Source organism: Acipenser ruthenus, chromosome 8, assembly GCF_902713425.1.
Source record: "Acipenser ruthenus chromosome 8, fAciRut3.2 maternal haplotype, whole genome shotgun sequence".
Lineage (NCBI taxonomy): Eukaryota > Metazoa > Chordata > Actinopteri > Acipenseriformes > Acipenseridae > Acipenser > Acipenser ruthenus.
The window spans coordinates 43,458,093-43,472,854 of NC_081196.1; the positions used below are offsets into that span (position 1 = coordinate 43,458,093).

Sequence of the window (14,762 nt, forward strand, 5' to 3'; positions counted from 1 at the left end):
CTGCGGATAGGACGCAGTAAATAGACACCAGGGCATTCAACGTTAGTTTCATTTAGAACGTAATTTTGAGAAACAGCAGCTTTAACGGCGCCGTGCTGTCCAAGAAGATGCTGGGGCTGCGCCTTTGTTGGTTCAGTCTGGCCAGCAGCAACACCAGCCCTGCAGGGCAATGAGCTCCTGCGTGCACATTACCACAGTCAATTACATACTGTTAAGGCTATTCTAATGTTTTGTCCAGTCAGTGTAGCACATTCTCCCTTCTCCGATTTGGAACCTACTCTATGAAGGATATTGTCATCAAGAGTATCTATTCCTTACTGTTGGGAGTTTAACACCTTTACTCTTTAATGCATCATCTTCAAATCCCCAATAAGTTCCCCAGTGTTACAGTATTTAGCCCATGAGATTATCCATTGTTGTGACCTAACATTAGTACTATAAATGATCAAACAAAAGTATAGGTCACCAGAATATGCAACTCTAAACACTCAACATTCAAGAGGGGTCAATCCTTTTGTTTTGTGGTGTTGCTTGGGAGAGACCTGTGCCAGTTATGTGTGAAACCCAGTAGGCTTCTGAACAGTAAGGCATGTGAAAATTACAATAGGCTCACATTACCCAAATGTTTAACCTCCCCCCAATTCCATGTGTTTGCAGTCATAGTTTTAGCAATCAATACAGATCACACAATCCATACTGCACATTTTATTGTAACATTGACTACAAGGCATGTAACATTTGAGAAATGAACACAAGAGTTCGATGGTATAGATTTTATTAAATACTGGAATATGTCACTGTGAATAACATAAGATACTAGAAAATTGATTCAATGATTAGTTTACATACAATTTTAAGTTGGATGGCTTTGAGTGACACTTTTCTTTAAACCAACATTATGCAGCATTTCTTTTTGTAATTAACAATGCCATTTACTACTACCAAAGAAATAGGCTGTGCCATATTTTTTCATGATTTGTTCTGATAAATAAATCCATTTGAAATGTTCTAGAAATGTAACATTGTTCCATAGTACGTAAACAATAGTTGATATAGATGATTTTTTGAAGTCCTCAGCACCGTTTTCACTACAGGTGTACGCCATCTCCATTTATTTATTCATCCCATCCCTTGCTTGACATATTTTCTTAATTCTTGTATAAATGCTGACTTCAAAAATAACCATAGTTTTCTAATTATCTGACACTTCAGGTTGTTTAACATTTAAGGCAGTGTGATTTTAACAACAAAAAAAACACCAAATACAAATCTAACTCGCAAAGGTACATGTCAAAACATAGCATTTGGACTACATAGTTAAAGATTATTGCTAATTGGACAGCTATTATAAAAATAAGGAACAAGAAACAAAGGATATAACAGATAAATATATATATATATATATAGATATTTATAATAAACATGCAGGGAAAATAGCAGGCTATACAACAGTACCAATAGAAACAGTCCATTTTAAAAGCCATATTAAAATCAAGCCTTTGAAAATCCATTTTCTAACAACTTCACTTTTTTGCTTGTTTCTTATCATGAGATTTTCGAGTCAAAATTGTCATGTATTCGGACCCACCCACTCACTTTCTATGCTGCCCATACACTGTGTGGGGGCTAGTGAGTTTCCAATAGGCTTGACTATTGCACAATTAAGGAAGCACCGCTGCATTAAAATCAGTAACATCTAAGTTTACAAATCTGTTATAAACCATCCATAATGCATCTAGTTCTGTGTCCTGAAAGTGTTATAAACATTAGCCATTTCTTCATAATAAGAGGCTATAGCAATATAATGTTACAAGAAAATGTAAGGTATTTATACATAACCAAGCATTGCTCTCTATACTAGTAATGAATCATTAAAATGTGATTGTAATAAACAGGTATTCCTTGTTAATAGTAGTCAACCACATTAACAAATGTTTTATAAATGGAGCGAGACCTACATTACAAATTGGACAAAAAGCATTAAATATAGTTTCTTTGGGCGTTTTACAAACTAAATGTCTATTAATAAATGCATTCCATAAATTTAGAAGAACGCAAGTTCCCATGTTCTTGTTAGTTGCACAAGTTTTCGTTTCTCCACAACCCTAAAGGGATTAATATTAACTTTGCAAATCATGCATTGGAGTAGAATTGTCATTAAAAAAAAAGTATAGAAAGACGTAAAGTAACACATTTGGCTTAGATAAGATCGAAGTGTTTTTTTGTTAATACATTGGTGTGAAATACAAAATCCTAAAAAGGTACAGTATAAATGACAAGATCATATTGTGAGAAAATCTATTATCCTTATCTTTTCAGACATTGATGTTTTCAAAATTATTTTAAAACTAAATCCATCAGTTTTATTTCCAATGAATATATAGTTTTGCATTTCCAAACCTTCAGATTCTGTGTGTATTAAACACATTTTGGTTCTAATCAAGCTTAGTATGTCTAGCGTTCTCGTCTGAACTGTGCAAAGTGCACAGCTTGCAGTTTATTTACGTCCAACAGTTTCAGCCAGCTTCTTTAGTCTTTTCTTCAGCTCCAGCGGGAACTTCTCATAGCATTTCTTGCAGACCGGTTTCATGTCAAATTCCACAAACTTGTTCCTAAGCAGAAGTAAAATAATAAGGTTTGAGCATTTTATTTTTAGATAGATATTGTTCTGGGTACACCACAAACTGGAAATGTATGTACGTAACATGCAGGAAAATGCAAAATGTGCAAACTACACCAAAACACACAGAACAAACCTAGACAGGATGTCACCTTAAAACGTAAGCAACTGGAAATGTACTTATAAATTCTTCAGTAGAGACCCTTGTCTGAATCGAGACATCACATAATTTTCAAAGTGTGTAATATTTTAATTTATTTTTTTAGTTTCCCTGATGCAACCACCAAGGAACAGAACTGCTAATCTTTTGATGCACTTAAATACAGACTCTAAAAAAGTTTTTATTTTCTATTTGGCTATATAAATTGACAGCAACTCCACTACCAATGTATTCCAGTAGAAGGTCTTGTTTTTCAAATATTTATGCGGTTTAAATGATTCATTTAAATAGTAAATTCATCAGGTAATCCAGAGTGTGGGATAACATTGTGTAACTGCACACACTGCAGTTTGCCTCACTGCTCCCCATTGGGTGTGGCTCTCAGGGTGCCCCTCCTCCTCCAAAACTTCAGTTAGAAAATCCATGCACAATTATTATGAAAAGCTCAATATAAAGTATAATTAACAAAGAAACTAATTGGGAAACACAGCAAGATGTTGCATTAAGGCTCATGGCAGCACAGTGAAATTTGATGTAAAATACAAAAGGAGTTACAATACCATGTGAGAGTATAGGGGGTGCCAGTGCTGCATTCCAGGTAACCCATAGTTTGGAATGGCTGGTACTTGCTTGGCTATGGTGCCCATTCTCTCATGAATACTTGTGTTACAGCAGCATGCATAACTATCCTATATTTCTTGCATTATAAAATCACCCCATAAATGTCCCTACATTTTTTAAAAACTTGTAAAGTGGGGGAAAAAACACCTTTGATCCAACAACCATTAAAATGAATGGCAAGAGGCCAAGCTGCAGACGACAAGCAGAAAAAGAGCGTTAGAGTTGACAAACAAACCAACCAAGCCAGCAGGCACAGTTAGCGTGATGAATACAGTCTCAGAAAAAAAGAATATCCTTGACACTAACCAATGGAAAGAAAGGAGAAGTGATGAAAAAGAGAAAGAAATGTTTACAAACAGATTGGCATTTTCTTTTTCTTTTCTTTGGAGTCTCTTTCGCGTTTGGCCAGCCGACGCTTTAGCTCCTCAGGCATTCTCTCATAGCAGGGCTTGCAGACCGGCTTTAGATCAATCTCAACGAATTTGTCCCTTTAGAAGAGGGATCGGCAGACAAGTACAGGAAAGAAGAGCCGATTAAGAAAGAAATCAAAAGGCAGAGGGAAGAGCAATATGGAGGGAGACATTGTCCTAGGTGGGAAATGGTAGTGCTTACCAAGCTTTTCATAGAACTAGCAATATTATCTCCATTTTTGGGATAAGCATATTTCAAAAGACAACACTACAGATGAAAAGGTTGATGATGCTTCCTGGTATCTAATTACTTTATGCACTGTATATGAAATATTAACTTATTTTTAAGGCAAGATAAAAGGCAATACAAATGGTGACCAGATATAACATTAAAGCTAGGAAATTTGATTTTTGGTTAGCTCCCGCATAAAGGAATGGTGCTCAACAGGGGAAGCAGAACAATAAATGTGGGAGTTCACCTAGATAACAGGAATGAGACTGTGAAAGACAGTTTCAGAGATACAATACCCTTTCCCTTGCTTCAGTCAACCCAGCAATCTAACCCTGAGAAAGTAGAGTTTGGGTCATTCTAGGAATTATTAGGCTTAGGGATAATAATAATAATAATAATAATAATAATAATAATAATAATAATAATAATAATAATAATATCATCAAAATATAAAAATACAAAATATACAGTATATTTAAAATGACTGGCATGTTTCAGAAAAAGTTTTTTTTACAGAACAATGAGCTAAAAAGCAACAGGAATTATACTTACTTGAGTGTCAGCTTGGTGTTGCAAGTAGAACAGGCAAAGCAGTTTACACACCAAGCCTTGTTCAGTGCAGATACAACTAGAGAGAAAAAAAAGAGAATCACAATGAGAATGAAACCGTTGCTGCGCTAGTACTACAACTGTAAAATAAATAAATCTACAAACAAATGTAATCAATACAAATAAACTAAAAAGTGGGATGTCTATGGCTGTCCGGTTAATACAAAAGCTGCGGTAATACTACAAGAAAGTTTTAAAATTATATTACAAACTTTGAAAAGTCGTCTCTCAACATCTTCAATTAAACAGATACAAGAAAAGCTACTAGTTTATATGAAACACTGATTATAAATTAATTTTAAAAAATTCATCCACTTTTTTTTTTTTTAAATCAAAACATAATAGTAATTCAGAATATTACCATCTCCTTCAATCACACGGTTGCAGTGGTAGCAAACGTCACCAAACAGCTGTAAAATTACCAGAAAAGAATTAGACCTTTTGTGTAGTTACAAGGCATGCATGTCCTAGCTGCACACTGCAATGTTTAATTCTGCAATCAACAAACAGAAATGTAACTTATCACAACATTCTGCTTCCAAATATCTTGAAATAACTGCATTCACTGGAAATGCTTATTGAGATACTGAATCATAGTGAAATCTGCTAAACATTTGATAAAACCTGTTACAATTAAGTAAAAGCATTTGTTTCTTTAATTCAAGCTGGGTCACAGAAATGTAATTCTATTATACACTATGTATAACATACACTATGTATAATAGAATTTGCGGCTGTATACAGTGCTCAATCCTATTTCACAAGTTCTGTTAATATGTGGTTAGACTATGTTGTCAATAAATTATACCTGTACTACACTTTATTGTATAGGGACCCTTCACCAATTCACTGTTTTCAATATTACACTATTTTTTATGTGGAAGACAGATAGCAAAATATCAAGGTTGCACTTAAAGTAGGATTTAGATTTTTTTTATTAAGTAAATATGACAGACTATACAATACATTCCTTTCCACTTGGTTTTTATCCAGAGGTTTGTGTGCAGTGGTATTGGTATGTACAGAAATCTAATTTATTTTGTAGATGCAATAACAAAATGTTACATGTACCTGATTGTAGTGAGTTTCACAATAAGCCAATCCCTTCCTTTCATAGTGACGGTGGCCAAGGAATGGCTTTTCACACTTAGCACACACAAAATGCTGCAAAAAACGTTTATCGGCCAAACAGGTTAGTCATAGTTTAGTCAGGACTTCACTGCAGAGAGTACACAAGAAAAGAGAAGGAGCCAGACAAACAATAGCACAGGCCTAGTCACTGCAGGTACACACCAATCTTTTTACCTCACTGAATTGTGCAACAGAAAACTTTTCAGATAGGAGGGTTCACAAACAGGTTCAAACATGTCTCAACTCTTGCTCTTTCCTATTTTAATATATCTCCCGTTACAACCATTATGGTTGATTTGTGAAGTACAGAACGATTCTAAAGTCACACTGGCCTATTTAGAGCTTTGCAGAAACGTTAGTCAGCGGTTGTGTGCCATAAGGGGGAGCGTCCATAGAACATCCCCAATGTCATCTATAGGTACTAAAAATAAACTTGGTAAAATTCTATTTAGATTTAAATTTTAAACGTTAACAAGGCTCCATTTCTGGTGCTGTGCGTCCATAGAACATCCTCAATGTCATCTATAGGTACTAAAAAGAAACTTGGTAAAATTTTATTTAGATTTAAATTTTAAATGTTAACAAGGCTAAATATCTTGCTAACAATAGTTACTTGCATTCCGATTTGAGGTGAACTATGAGCTTTCAAATGATTAGTTAAGTCAGTGGATGAAGAGCCTTTAGCTGCTACTTGCCAATATTGTAGATTTCCCTGCAAAACTATATCTGTCTAACACCCAATTAAAACTTTTTTTTTTTTTACCGTCTCAGGTAACAAGCCTTGAGATCGTAGCTAAGTATCCAATTCTGATATTCCGAGAAACCCCTTATCTGAACAGTTTTAATCGTTGCGAGGCAGGGAGGTGAAGTTGCACAAGGTGCATGGGTGTCCAAATCCCTCTCACCATGTCAAAGTGCCTTTCGCAATAGACGTGCCCCCCCCGCTCATAGTAAGGATGCCCTTGAAAGGGCCTTTCACAGACAGAGCACACAAAGTGCTGAAACAGGAACACAGTGTGTGGAAATGAATTGAGATAAAAAGGTACACAAAAGAGAGCAGTGAAGAAGATGTACTGAAAAAGCACAAGTAAACAATTTATTTGAATATATATATATATATATATATATATATATATATATATATAAAAATAAAATAGACATAATGGAAGACCAATTCATTACTGACCACTAGTGGCCAAAAAGAAGAAAGACATCAGATAAAATATATTTTCTAATTATTTTGGTGTGCAATTTGTGATATCCATAACATTATCCATAACTTTAAACGCTCAGTCATTATTCAAGCCGGACGTACCTCCACGTGCCACTGCTTGCCCATGGCGTTGACCACACGCCCTTCAATGGGTCTTCGGCAGGCACCACAAATGGGAACTCCCATCTTGTCATGGCAGGGCAGGCAATACAACTCCCCTTTTAGTTCACGAGCATCAGCAGTCAGCTCCTTACTGGCAAATGCCAAGGGGACAGACAGAAGTAAAAAGCATGGTCATTAAAAACATTCCATGTAGAAAGATTCATGTACATTGATAATTCCAAATATCAGCAGTATACTTTGCATAAGATGAAATATGTTCATGGTAGGACATCTGGGTGACAATTGAATCTCCTGTTACACTCAAAGGTGATGACCAGTTTACCTGACTACCAATACATGCTGCGGACATCGTCTGGGAGTCACTGACATCATGGTGCGAAGGATGCACATAAAGGGACTATCCTGATCAATGTATAAATTACATTTGTATTGCATTTTATAAATCTTGGAATACAACATGCTGGTAAAACAACTCCTACTGTCGCCGTTCTTGCTACCTACCCGCAGTTGGTACAGTTGAAGTGATCCGGGTGGTACGGGTCATTCTTGAAAATCAAAGGCAGCTCGTCAATGATGGCGTGACACTTCTGACAGATGTACTTCCCCAGACCTCTAGCTTTCTCACGGTTGTGACAAGGGCGACAAAGGTGTCTAGATAACGGAAATCAAGCTTGCTTTAAAATCCAAAAGCCCTCTTCCCCTCTCCCCTAATTATACAAAAGTTGTATTTGATATAAATAAAATCATGTAAAACAACCCCCCCCCCCCCCCCCTTCACCTTCTAAAACCAATCCTCTTTACGAAAACAAAAATGCGCTTATAATTCCACTTAATTTAGGGTACCAACATAAAAAAACTTTGCAAACTATGGAAACAAAAACAAAGAAACTGATACATTAGGGGTGGGAAAAATATCCAAACAAATATTTTTTCCATGCATTCGAACACGAAAATAAAATATTATTGTTTTTTTACAAAAACAAAAGTACATAATACATCGTTTATGTACATAAAGCAGGGTTTATTTTAGTAATAGGCTACTGTAATAAAATGTTAGTGTCTGCTGCGAGAAATGACATTGTTGAAAACAGCCGGAAATAAGCATTGTGTGTGTTTGCTCTCCCGCTTCATTCAGGCGTTGCAATAAATATGGCAAGTGGCATCAGTGTGACGTGTGGAATTATTTTGACAAAATAAATGAACGAAATGCTGTACAATGCAAGCTTTGCGAAAAACAAATGAGTTCCCATGGTGGTATTACTAATTTGCGAGAACATATTAAACGGGTGCATGCTGTACTTTACAAAGACCTAGATAAAGCCCGGAGGCCAGACAACCATCACCGACTTTGCAAAGAAACCAACTTAGCTAACACAATCGTGTAAAGATGAAATAACAAGCAAGATGGTCAACTTCTTAGTACAGGAAATGCTTCCACTCAGTATTGTTGAAGACGAACCTTTCATCGAGTTGCAGTACAAGGTATAAGATGCCATGTCGCAACACCGTAAAAGAACTGATTAAACAGCAACACAATGATGGACAGAAAGCATTTAGGTCCGAACTGGAAAATGTGAGTTCTCTTGCCCTGACAACAGATACATGGACAAGTGTGGCAAACGAGTCATTGATTGTAACTTGCCACTACATGGATGGTGAGTGGAATTTACAAACTAAAATTCTAGCTACAAAACCAATTGCAGAGAGCCACACTGCTGTGACTCTACAGCACCACTTAGAGGAAATACTGTCAGACTTTGCAATCCCCCCTCTTGCAGTAGTTACAGATAATGCCGCCAATATGTTGCTTGTGACAGAAAGGATGGGCTTAACTGCTGTGAGGTGTGGGGGGGACAGTTTACAACTTTCAGTTTGGAAAGGTCTGGCAGTACCGGAGATTGATCTGGCTATTGGTGCGTCTCAAAAGTTGGTTGGCCACTTTAGAATGAGCTCCACAGCACAGACGGAACTACACTGGCGACAAGAGCAGTTTGGTCTCTGCAAAGAAGTGCTACCTTGATCTCAAACCAGAGCAATGGGATATTTTAAAAAACTCTGCTTAAAGTATTGTCCCCAATGGAAAACACTACATGTTATCTCAGCAGCAAACACAGTCTTACACTTTCAGCAGTTTTACTGTGATCACAAACTTGGTTGACAAAATTAAACCAGAAGGGAGTGATTCACCTGCTGTCAGACAAAAGCTTTGATCAAAAACTAAACGTTTCCTTAATAATATCAATCCAACCTCTGTGCAAGTGCTAACAGTTGGTCTCGATCCCCGATTTAAAATGCTTAAGTTTCTTTCTGATGTCCAAAAAAAAGAAACCAAAAGAGAAATGGAGTCCAGATTACACGCACGCAACCCAGAGCTGGCAAATACTGCTCTACCTGGGGTTTCAGGTGCTGTTTTAGAAATGGGAAGCGAAACGAAACATCGGCATTGGCTTCCGTCAGCAACACTGATGCAATTACCACAGAAAATACCCGCCGTGGCCAAAAGAAAGCAAAACACGACTACAGCAGTTTATTTGGGGACGTTGATGAGGAACTGGACACCATGGATGACCGATCCAAGTACGACATTTTTTTGCAAGAACCCAAACGATCTGTCACAGAAGACCCGTTCTTATGGTGGAAGCAGCATGCCTCGCTTTTTCCAACACTGTCCCAATTTGCAAGGGAAATGTTATGCATACCGGCAACATCGACTCCACCAGAGGGTTTAAGCGGGCCCGCCTAAGTGAAGAAGTCGTGGACACAATTCTATTTCTTAAAAAAAACCAGAACTTTAAAAAAAAAAAAAAAAATTCTGATTTTGTTTTTAAATTATTTTCCGTTGGACTGTAAAGTGAACAAAGCAAGGGTGAGTTTATTTAAATTCTATAAAGGCACTTAAACACGTATTGCGATCGAAATGTTAATACATTTCAATTTCTTTATTGGTTGGTATTTGTTAGTTACGAAAAGGCCTGAAGTACTGCCGTAATGTCAATAGTATACGCAAGTGCTGTGTTTTTCAGATTTTTTTGTTTAAATGTCATACACAATAAATATACTCCCTGAGTATCTCTCTACTTAAAATAACATTTTTCATTTAATGGCTTTTTCTAAATTTCCAAATGAATATCCGAACGAATATATTTCTCTTGGACGAATATCCGAACATAAAAAAAAAAAACATGTACGTCCCGCCACTATGATACATGTTCTGTACATCCTCATTCTTTGGAAAGCTCCAGTCATACTTGTGATACAAACACTGCCTGGAACAGTGGGATCAGGCATGTTTATTCCTGCAGGGCAGACGGGAGGAATGACTGCACTCACCTGCCAGCATTCTTCACAAAGCCCACATCAGCAAGGACTTGTTGGCAGATGTCACAGCAGAAGCAGTCAGGATGCCAACTATTGTTCATCGCCTTTATCACACGACCAATGATGAACTCGCCTAAAACACAAACAGGTACCCTCAGGGATGCTGTACACATAACTGACATTAACTGAAACAGACAGCTGTCGGCCAGCGTATGGAGGCATTACACATGTCTGGGCACAAAATACACTTCACCACAGTTCAATGCTGTTTTAAAGCTGGAGCACTATGTAATTAAGTATATATATATATTTTGTTTTGTTTTGTTTACTGATTGAGTACTGTCTGGTGCAAAAATAGTACTATTAAAAATGACCTTCCCTACTCCATTAGCTTCTGTAACCTGGAACAGGAGGATAGGTCTGCTTGTCCTATTGTGGTGTTCTTTTAAGAATGTTTTAAAGTAGAGAAAATATATTAGAAATGAGTACTGAACTAAACAAAGCAGTGAAAAGGGTATTACATGGATTTTAAAACCTTTGTTAAACACATTTATGTTTAAATATAGCTGAAATGCACATTTTGGGCCACAGAGACTTATAATGCAGCAGCAATGACGTTTATCATGACTGACCATTCCACCCGTCTTTAGAAAAGCAACTACAAGTTACAATCTGACAATGCTGACAGGAGCCATGAATGCTACCTCTCACAGCTGTGAGAGACCTCCTAAAGTAAAGCCTGTTCAGTCAAGGGCCTCTCTCAAGCAGGAACTGTCAATTGTGTTATGATTCAATGTCTGCTGCGGTCTTAACGAATACCACTCAAATAAGTGAAAGACATGCTTGTGAATTAACCTGCTGCACTACCTAGAACCCTCTTGGGTGCTTTACTTAAGCATACTCACCACACTGATGGCAACAGGGGGCAAACAGCATCTGGAAATCATGCTCACAGTATTTTCTCCCTTCAAACTGGAAATAAAAAGGAAATTAAACTGGCCATTATCTTTAAATTATCTAGCAAGTAATTCCTGCTACATTAGTGTTTCATTTTATTCCACAGTTTATAAGATAATAAAATTTACAGAGGTGCAACTTAAACCTGCCATTTGCTCTATTGTAACTGACAATTTTCCTGTTCTAAAAAAAAGCCATTGACAAATACTTAATTAAGCAAGTTTTATAATTGTATAGAATAAAAAAAAATTACTCAACTATATAAAAAAAAATCGACAACTATGTTCCAAATTAAACTTGTGTGAGTTTTATGGATGTTTTAAATATTTAAATAATAATTAATCTCCAAGGGAGTCAAGGAGGTTGGTCTTTTTTTATAAAAGGTATCCATTCTAAAGCTATAATTTAAATTATGATCTATATATCTGTTTTTTTTTAATAAGACATGAAAGGCTGTTTTGTAGTTTAAAATATATTAAAGTCAGCCAAGCAATATCAAAGGATAGGGACTAGTATATACTTTCTTTGAAATACATAATTATCTGCCTTGAGGAACCAGTTATACATGTCTACACATCTAAAATATTGCAGCTTTTTAGAGTTTGTTTATCTGTACAGTAATCCCGCTGGTGGTTCCCACTATTCTTGTTAGCATCACAAAATACAATTAAAATATGGTTGGAAGAGGTTAGCAACAGAGCAGGTTTATGGCTGTATTGAGATCAGGGGGGCCCAAACTCGGCCCTTCCACTCCTGGTCTTTGTTCCAACCCTGTTCTAAATTGTTTAATTAAACCATTTAAATATCCATCCAGACCCTGAAGTAGTTAAGCAGTTCATTTTACCTGTTAAACCTGGAGTGGAATAGCCTTCTAGGACCGTGATTGTACACCCCTGTTTTAGATTAGAGCTAGTTGCTTTAAATTACTTTTTTTTATAGTTTTTATAGTTTATCTTTGTTTGCTTACTATACTCTGGCCCTTTTATGGTTTTAGCAATCATTCTGTGTGGTTCTTATTGCAGTTACTTTTTGTGATCTGCGTTGAAGGTGCTTAGCCCAGAGTTCAGAAGCTGCTCTTGCGTTCTAGACATTTTTCAGAGGCTAAATTAGCCAGAGGGTCTTTACCTTTGCAAGCACTATCTAGTGAACCGTGGGCTGCGTTTTGTTTTGTAATACTGGCAACACAGAGAAGGTGTTGACTAGATGGCACTCACTAACATGTCTATGGCTAGCAACTAGAACAGAAGAGCAACTTCTAAAACACAGATTTAACACATAAGAATAAACACAGTATTTGAGTAATCAAAATAAGAGACACATTTTAACTGGAGCTAAAGAAAAAATGGTTCCTGAAAATTGGAACATGTTTTTCTATATATGTTGGAAAGGACCTCTTAATTTTTATCCCCCCCCCCCCCTCACAGAATGATGTCTATGGCAATATAAAAAATAAAAGTGGTACTTGAAGTATAAAGGTCGCTGGAAAAGCCATTTACTGTCCTCTGGGGACCAGGCTAATGAGTGTGGCAGATCCTCACCTCGTAGAAGAGACCCTCTGGGAACTGCTGGAAACACTGTGCGCACACGAAGCACTGCTCATGGTACAGCTCGCCGTTACTGTTCACAATCTTCTCAGCCGGTTCAAAGCCACTCTTGCAGCGCTCACAGATGGCATTTGCCAGAGCATTTGCCATGTTGCTGTTTAAAAAAAAATAAAATAAAAATAAATAAATAAATAAAAATAAATAATGTCATACAGAGTCAAACAAATAAAGGGTATTTCTGATATGAACAGTAAAACCAGACCAGAAATACCCTTTCATTAAAATCTATTAAGGTGTTCATATTAGTTTTATTATGGTAACAGTATCATTGGTCACAAAGAATGAATGTTTTGTTTCTCCACTTTTTTTTTTGTTGTAATTTGACATTCAAATATTTCAAAAACAACCCTATATAGATTATCATTGAAGCAAGTTTGAACTATCAAGTGATTAGTGACCAGGAAGTGTTTTCATCTGTAACAGTGTCTTTTAAATATTTGCATATAGCAAACTGAAGACTGAAATACAACCAAAAAAGGTAAAGATCTTAAAACAGAAGAAAGTGATTATATAATGGGAATGCTAATATATCATAAAACAGTGTTTTTAATGTACTTTGTGTGGTCTCAAGCGCACATTTTGTTAGGTTATGTCACTTTTTATTGTTACATTGTCGTCGATACCAGCTTATTATAAACTGCTAATAATAATAATAATAATAATAACAATAACAATAATAATAACAATCTTTATTTATATACCGCCTTTCATACACAGTGATTTAAAGCGCTTTACAGACAGTTAAAAACAGAGCAGTACAATTTTAAAAGTACAATAAAACTTAGAATAAAATACAAATACAAATAAGCTTAAAAAATGGAAATTAAAAAAGCTAAGTTATAAAGATGTGTCTTGAGCCAGGACTTAAACATTTCCAGGGAGGGAGCACTTTGAACTGGGAGGCTGTGTGGTCCAGTGGTTAAAGATAAGGGCTTGTAACCAGGAGGTCCCTGGTTCAAATCCCACCTCAGCCACTAATTCATTGTGTGACCCTGAGCAAGTCACTTAACCTCCTTGTGCTCCGTCTTTCGGGCGAGACGTAACTGTAAGTGACTCTGCAGCTGATGCATAGTTCACACACCCTAGTCTCTGTAAGTCGCCTTGGATAAAGGCGTATGCTAAATAAACAAAATAACAATAACTGACTCAGGCAGGGAGTTCCAGAGACGAGGGGCTTGAACACACAAGGCTACTGCTCCCTTCCTCTTTAGCCTCACCCTTGGAAAACAGAGAAGATCACAACTAGCAGACCTCAATACCCGTTGAGGCTCATAGGGAGTCAACATCTCTGTCAAATAATCTGGAGCCATCCCATTTAGAGGTTCGGGGTGAATGTAACACTTCCAGATGTTTCCTTAGTGAGACGCAATAGAACCTAGTAAACAAAGAGGAACATCAGGCTTTTGAGAGTACATGGAGTTCTTTTTATAATAAACAACTTTCTTGGAGAACGAGTAGAAAGCGGTTCCCAGTTGTTCTCATATAGTATTGCTTGAACAGATTACTGTCCAATTTGGTTACTGACCTTGGCCATTAACCAGAAGAATGTGTATATTTCTGAAACTCCCAAGAAAAAACAATGTGGAAAAGATAGAAAACATTTGCACTGATCGCTAAACAACTTCACCCCCTTCCAAGAGACCAAAAGGAGTAAACTTTTTAATCTTTGCAACCAGTTGTATGGTGCAAAGCCCAGTCACGAAAAACCCATGAATTTAAATGGTGAAAAACAGCTACATGTATTTCAACACAGGTTACAAAACA

At 36.7% G+C, this 14,762-nt stretch overlaps 1 protein-coding gene across 7 annotated transcripts in view; it reads right to left on the reverse strand.

Annotated features, from left to right (window-relative positions):
* Positions 1-758: 758 nt before the first annotated feature.
* Positions 759-14,762, reverse strand: part of LOC117407299 (LIM and senescent cell antigen-like-containing domain protein 1) — a 38,744-nt gene continuing 24,740 nt past the window's right edge. For 4 of the 7 annotated variants that reach the window (XM_034012153.2, XM_034012154.3, XM_034012151.3 and 1 more), the window contains exons 2-11: positions 12,933-13,092; positions 11,343-11,409; positions 10,450-10,570; positions 7,621-7,770; positions 7,099-7,249; positions 5,724-5,816; positions 5,014-5,062; positions 4,596-4,671; positions 3,708-3,889; positions 2,487-2,612 (exon numbers count right to left, since the gene is read on the reverse strand). In XM_034012153.2, the coding sequence (XP_033868044.1) occupies positions 3,751-3,889; positions 4,596-4,671; positions 5,014-5,062; positions 5,724-5,816; positions 7,099-7,249; positions 7,621-7,770; positions 10,450-10,570; positions 11,343-11,409; positions 12,933-13,092 (1,006 nt within the window). In that variant the 3' untranslated portion in view covers positions 2,487-2,612; positions 3,708-3,750. Of the gene's footprint in view, positions 2,613-3,707; positions 3,890-4,595; positions 4,672-5,013; positions 5,063-5,723; positions 5,817-7,098; positions 7,250-7,620; positions 7,771-10,449; positions 10,571-11,342; positions 11,410-12,932; positions 13,093-14,762 lie in introns of all 7 variants that reach the window. The other 3 variants (XM_034012152.3, XM_034012150.3, XM_034012155.3) reach the window with 2 other exon arrangements.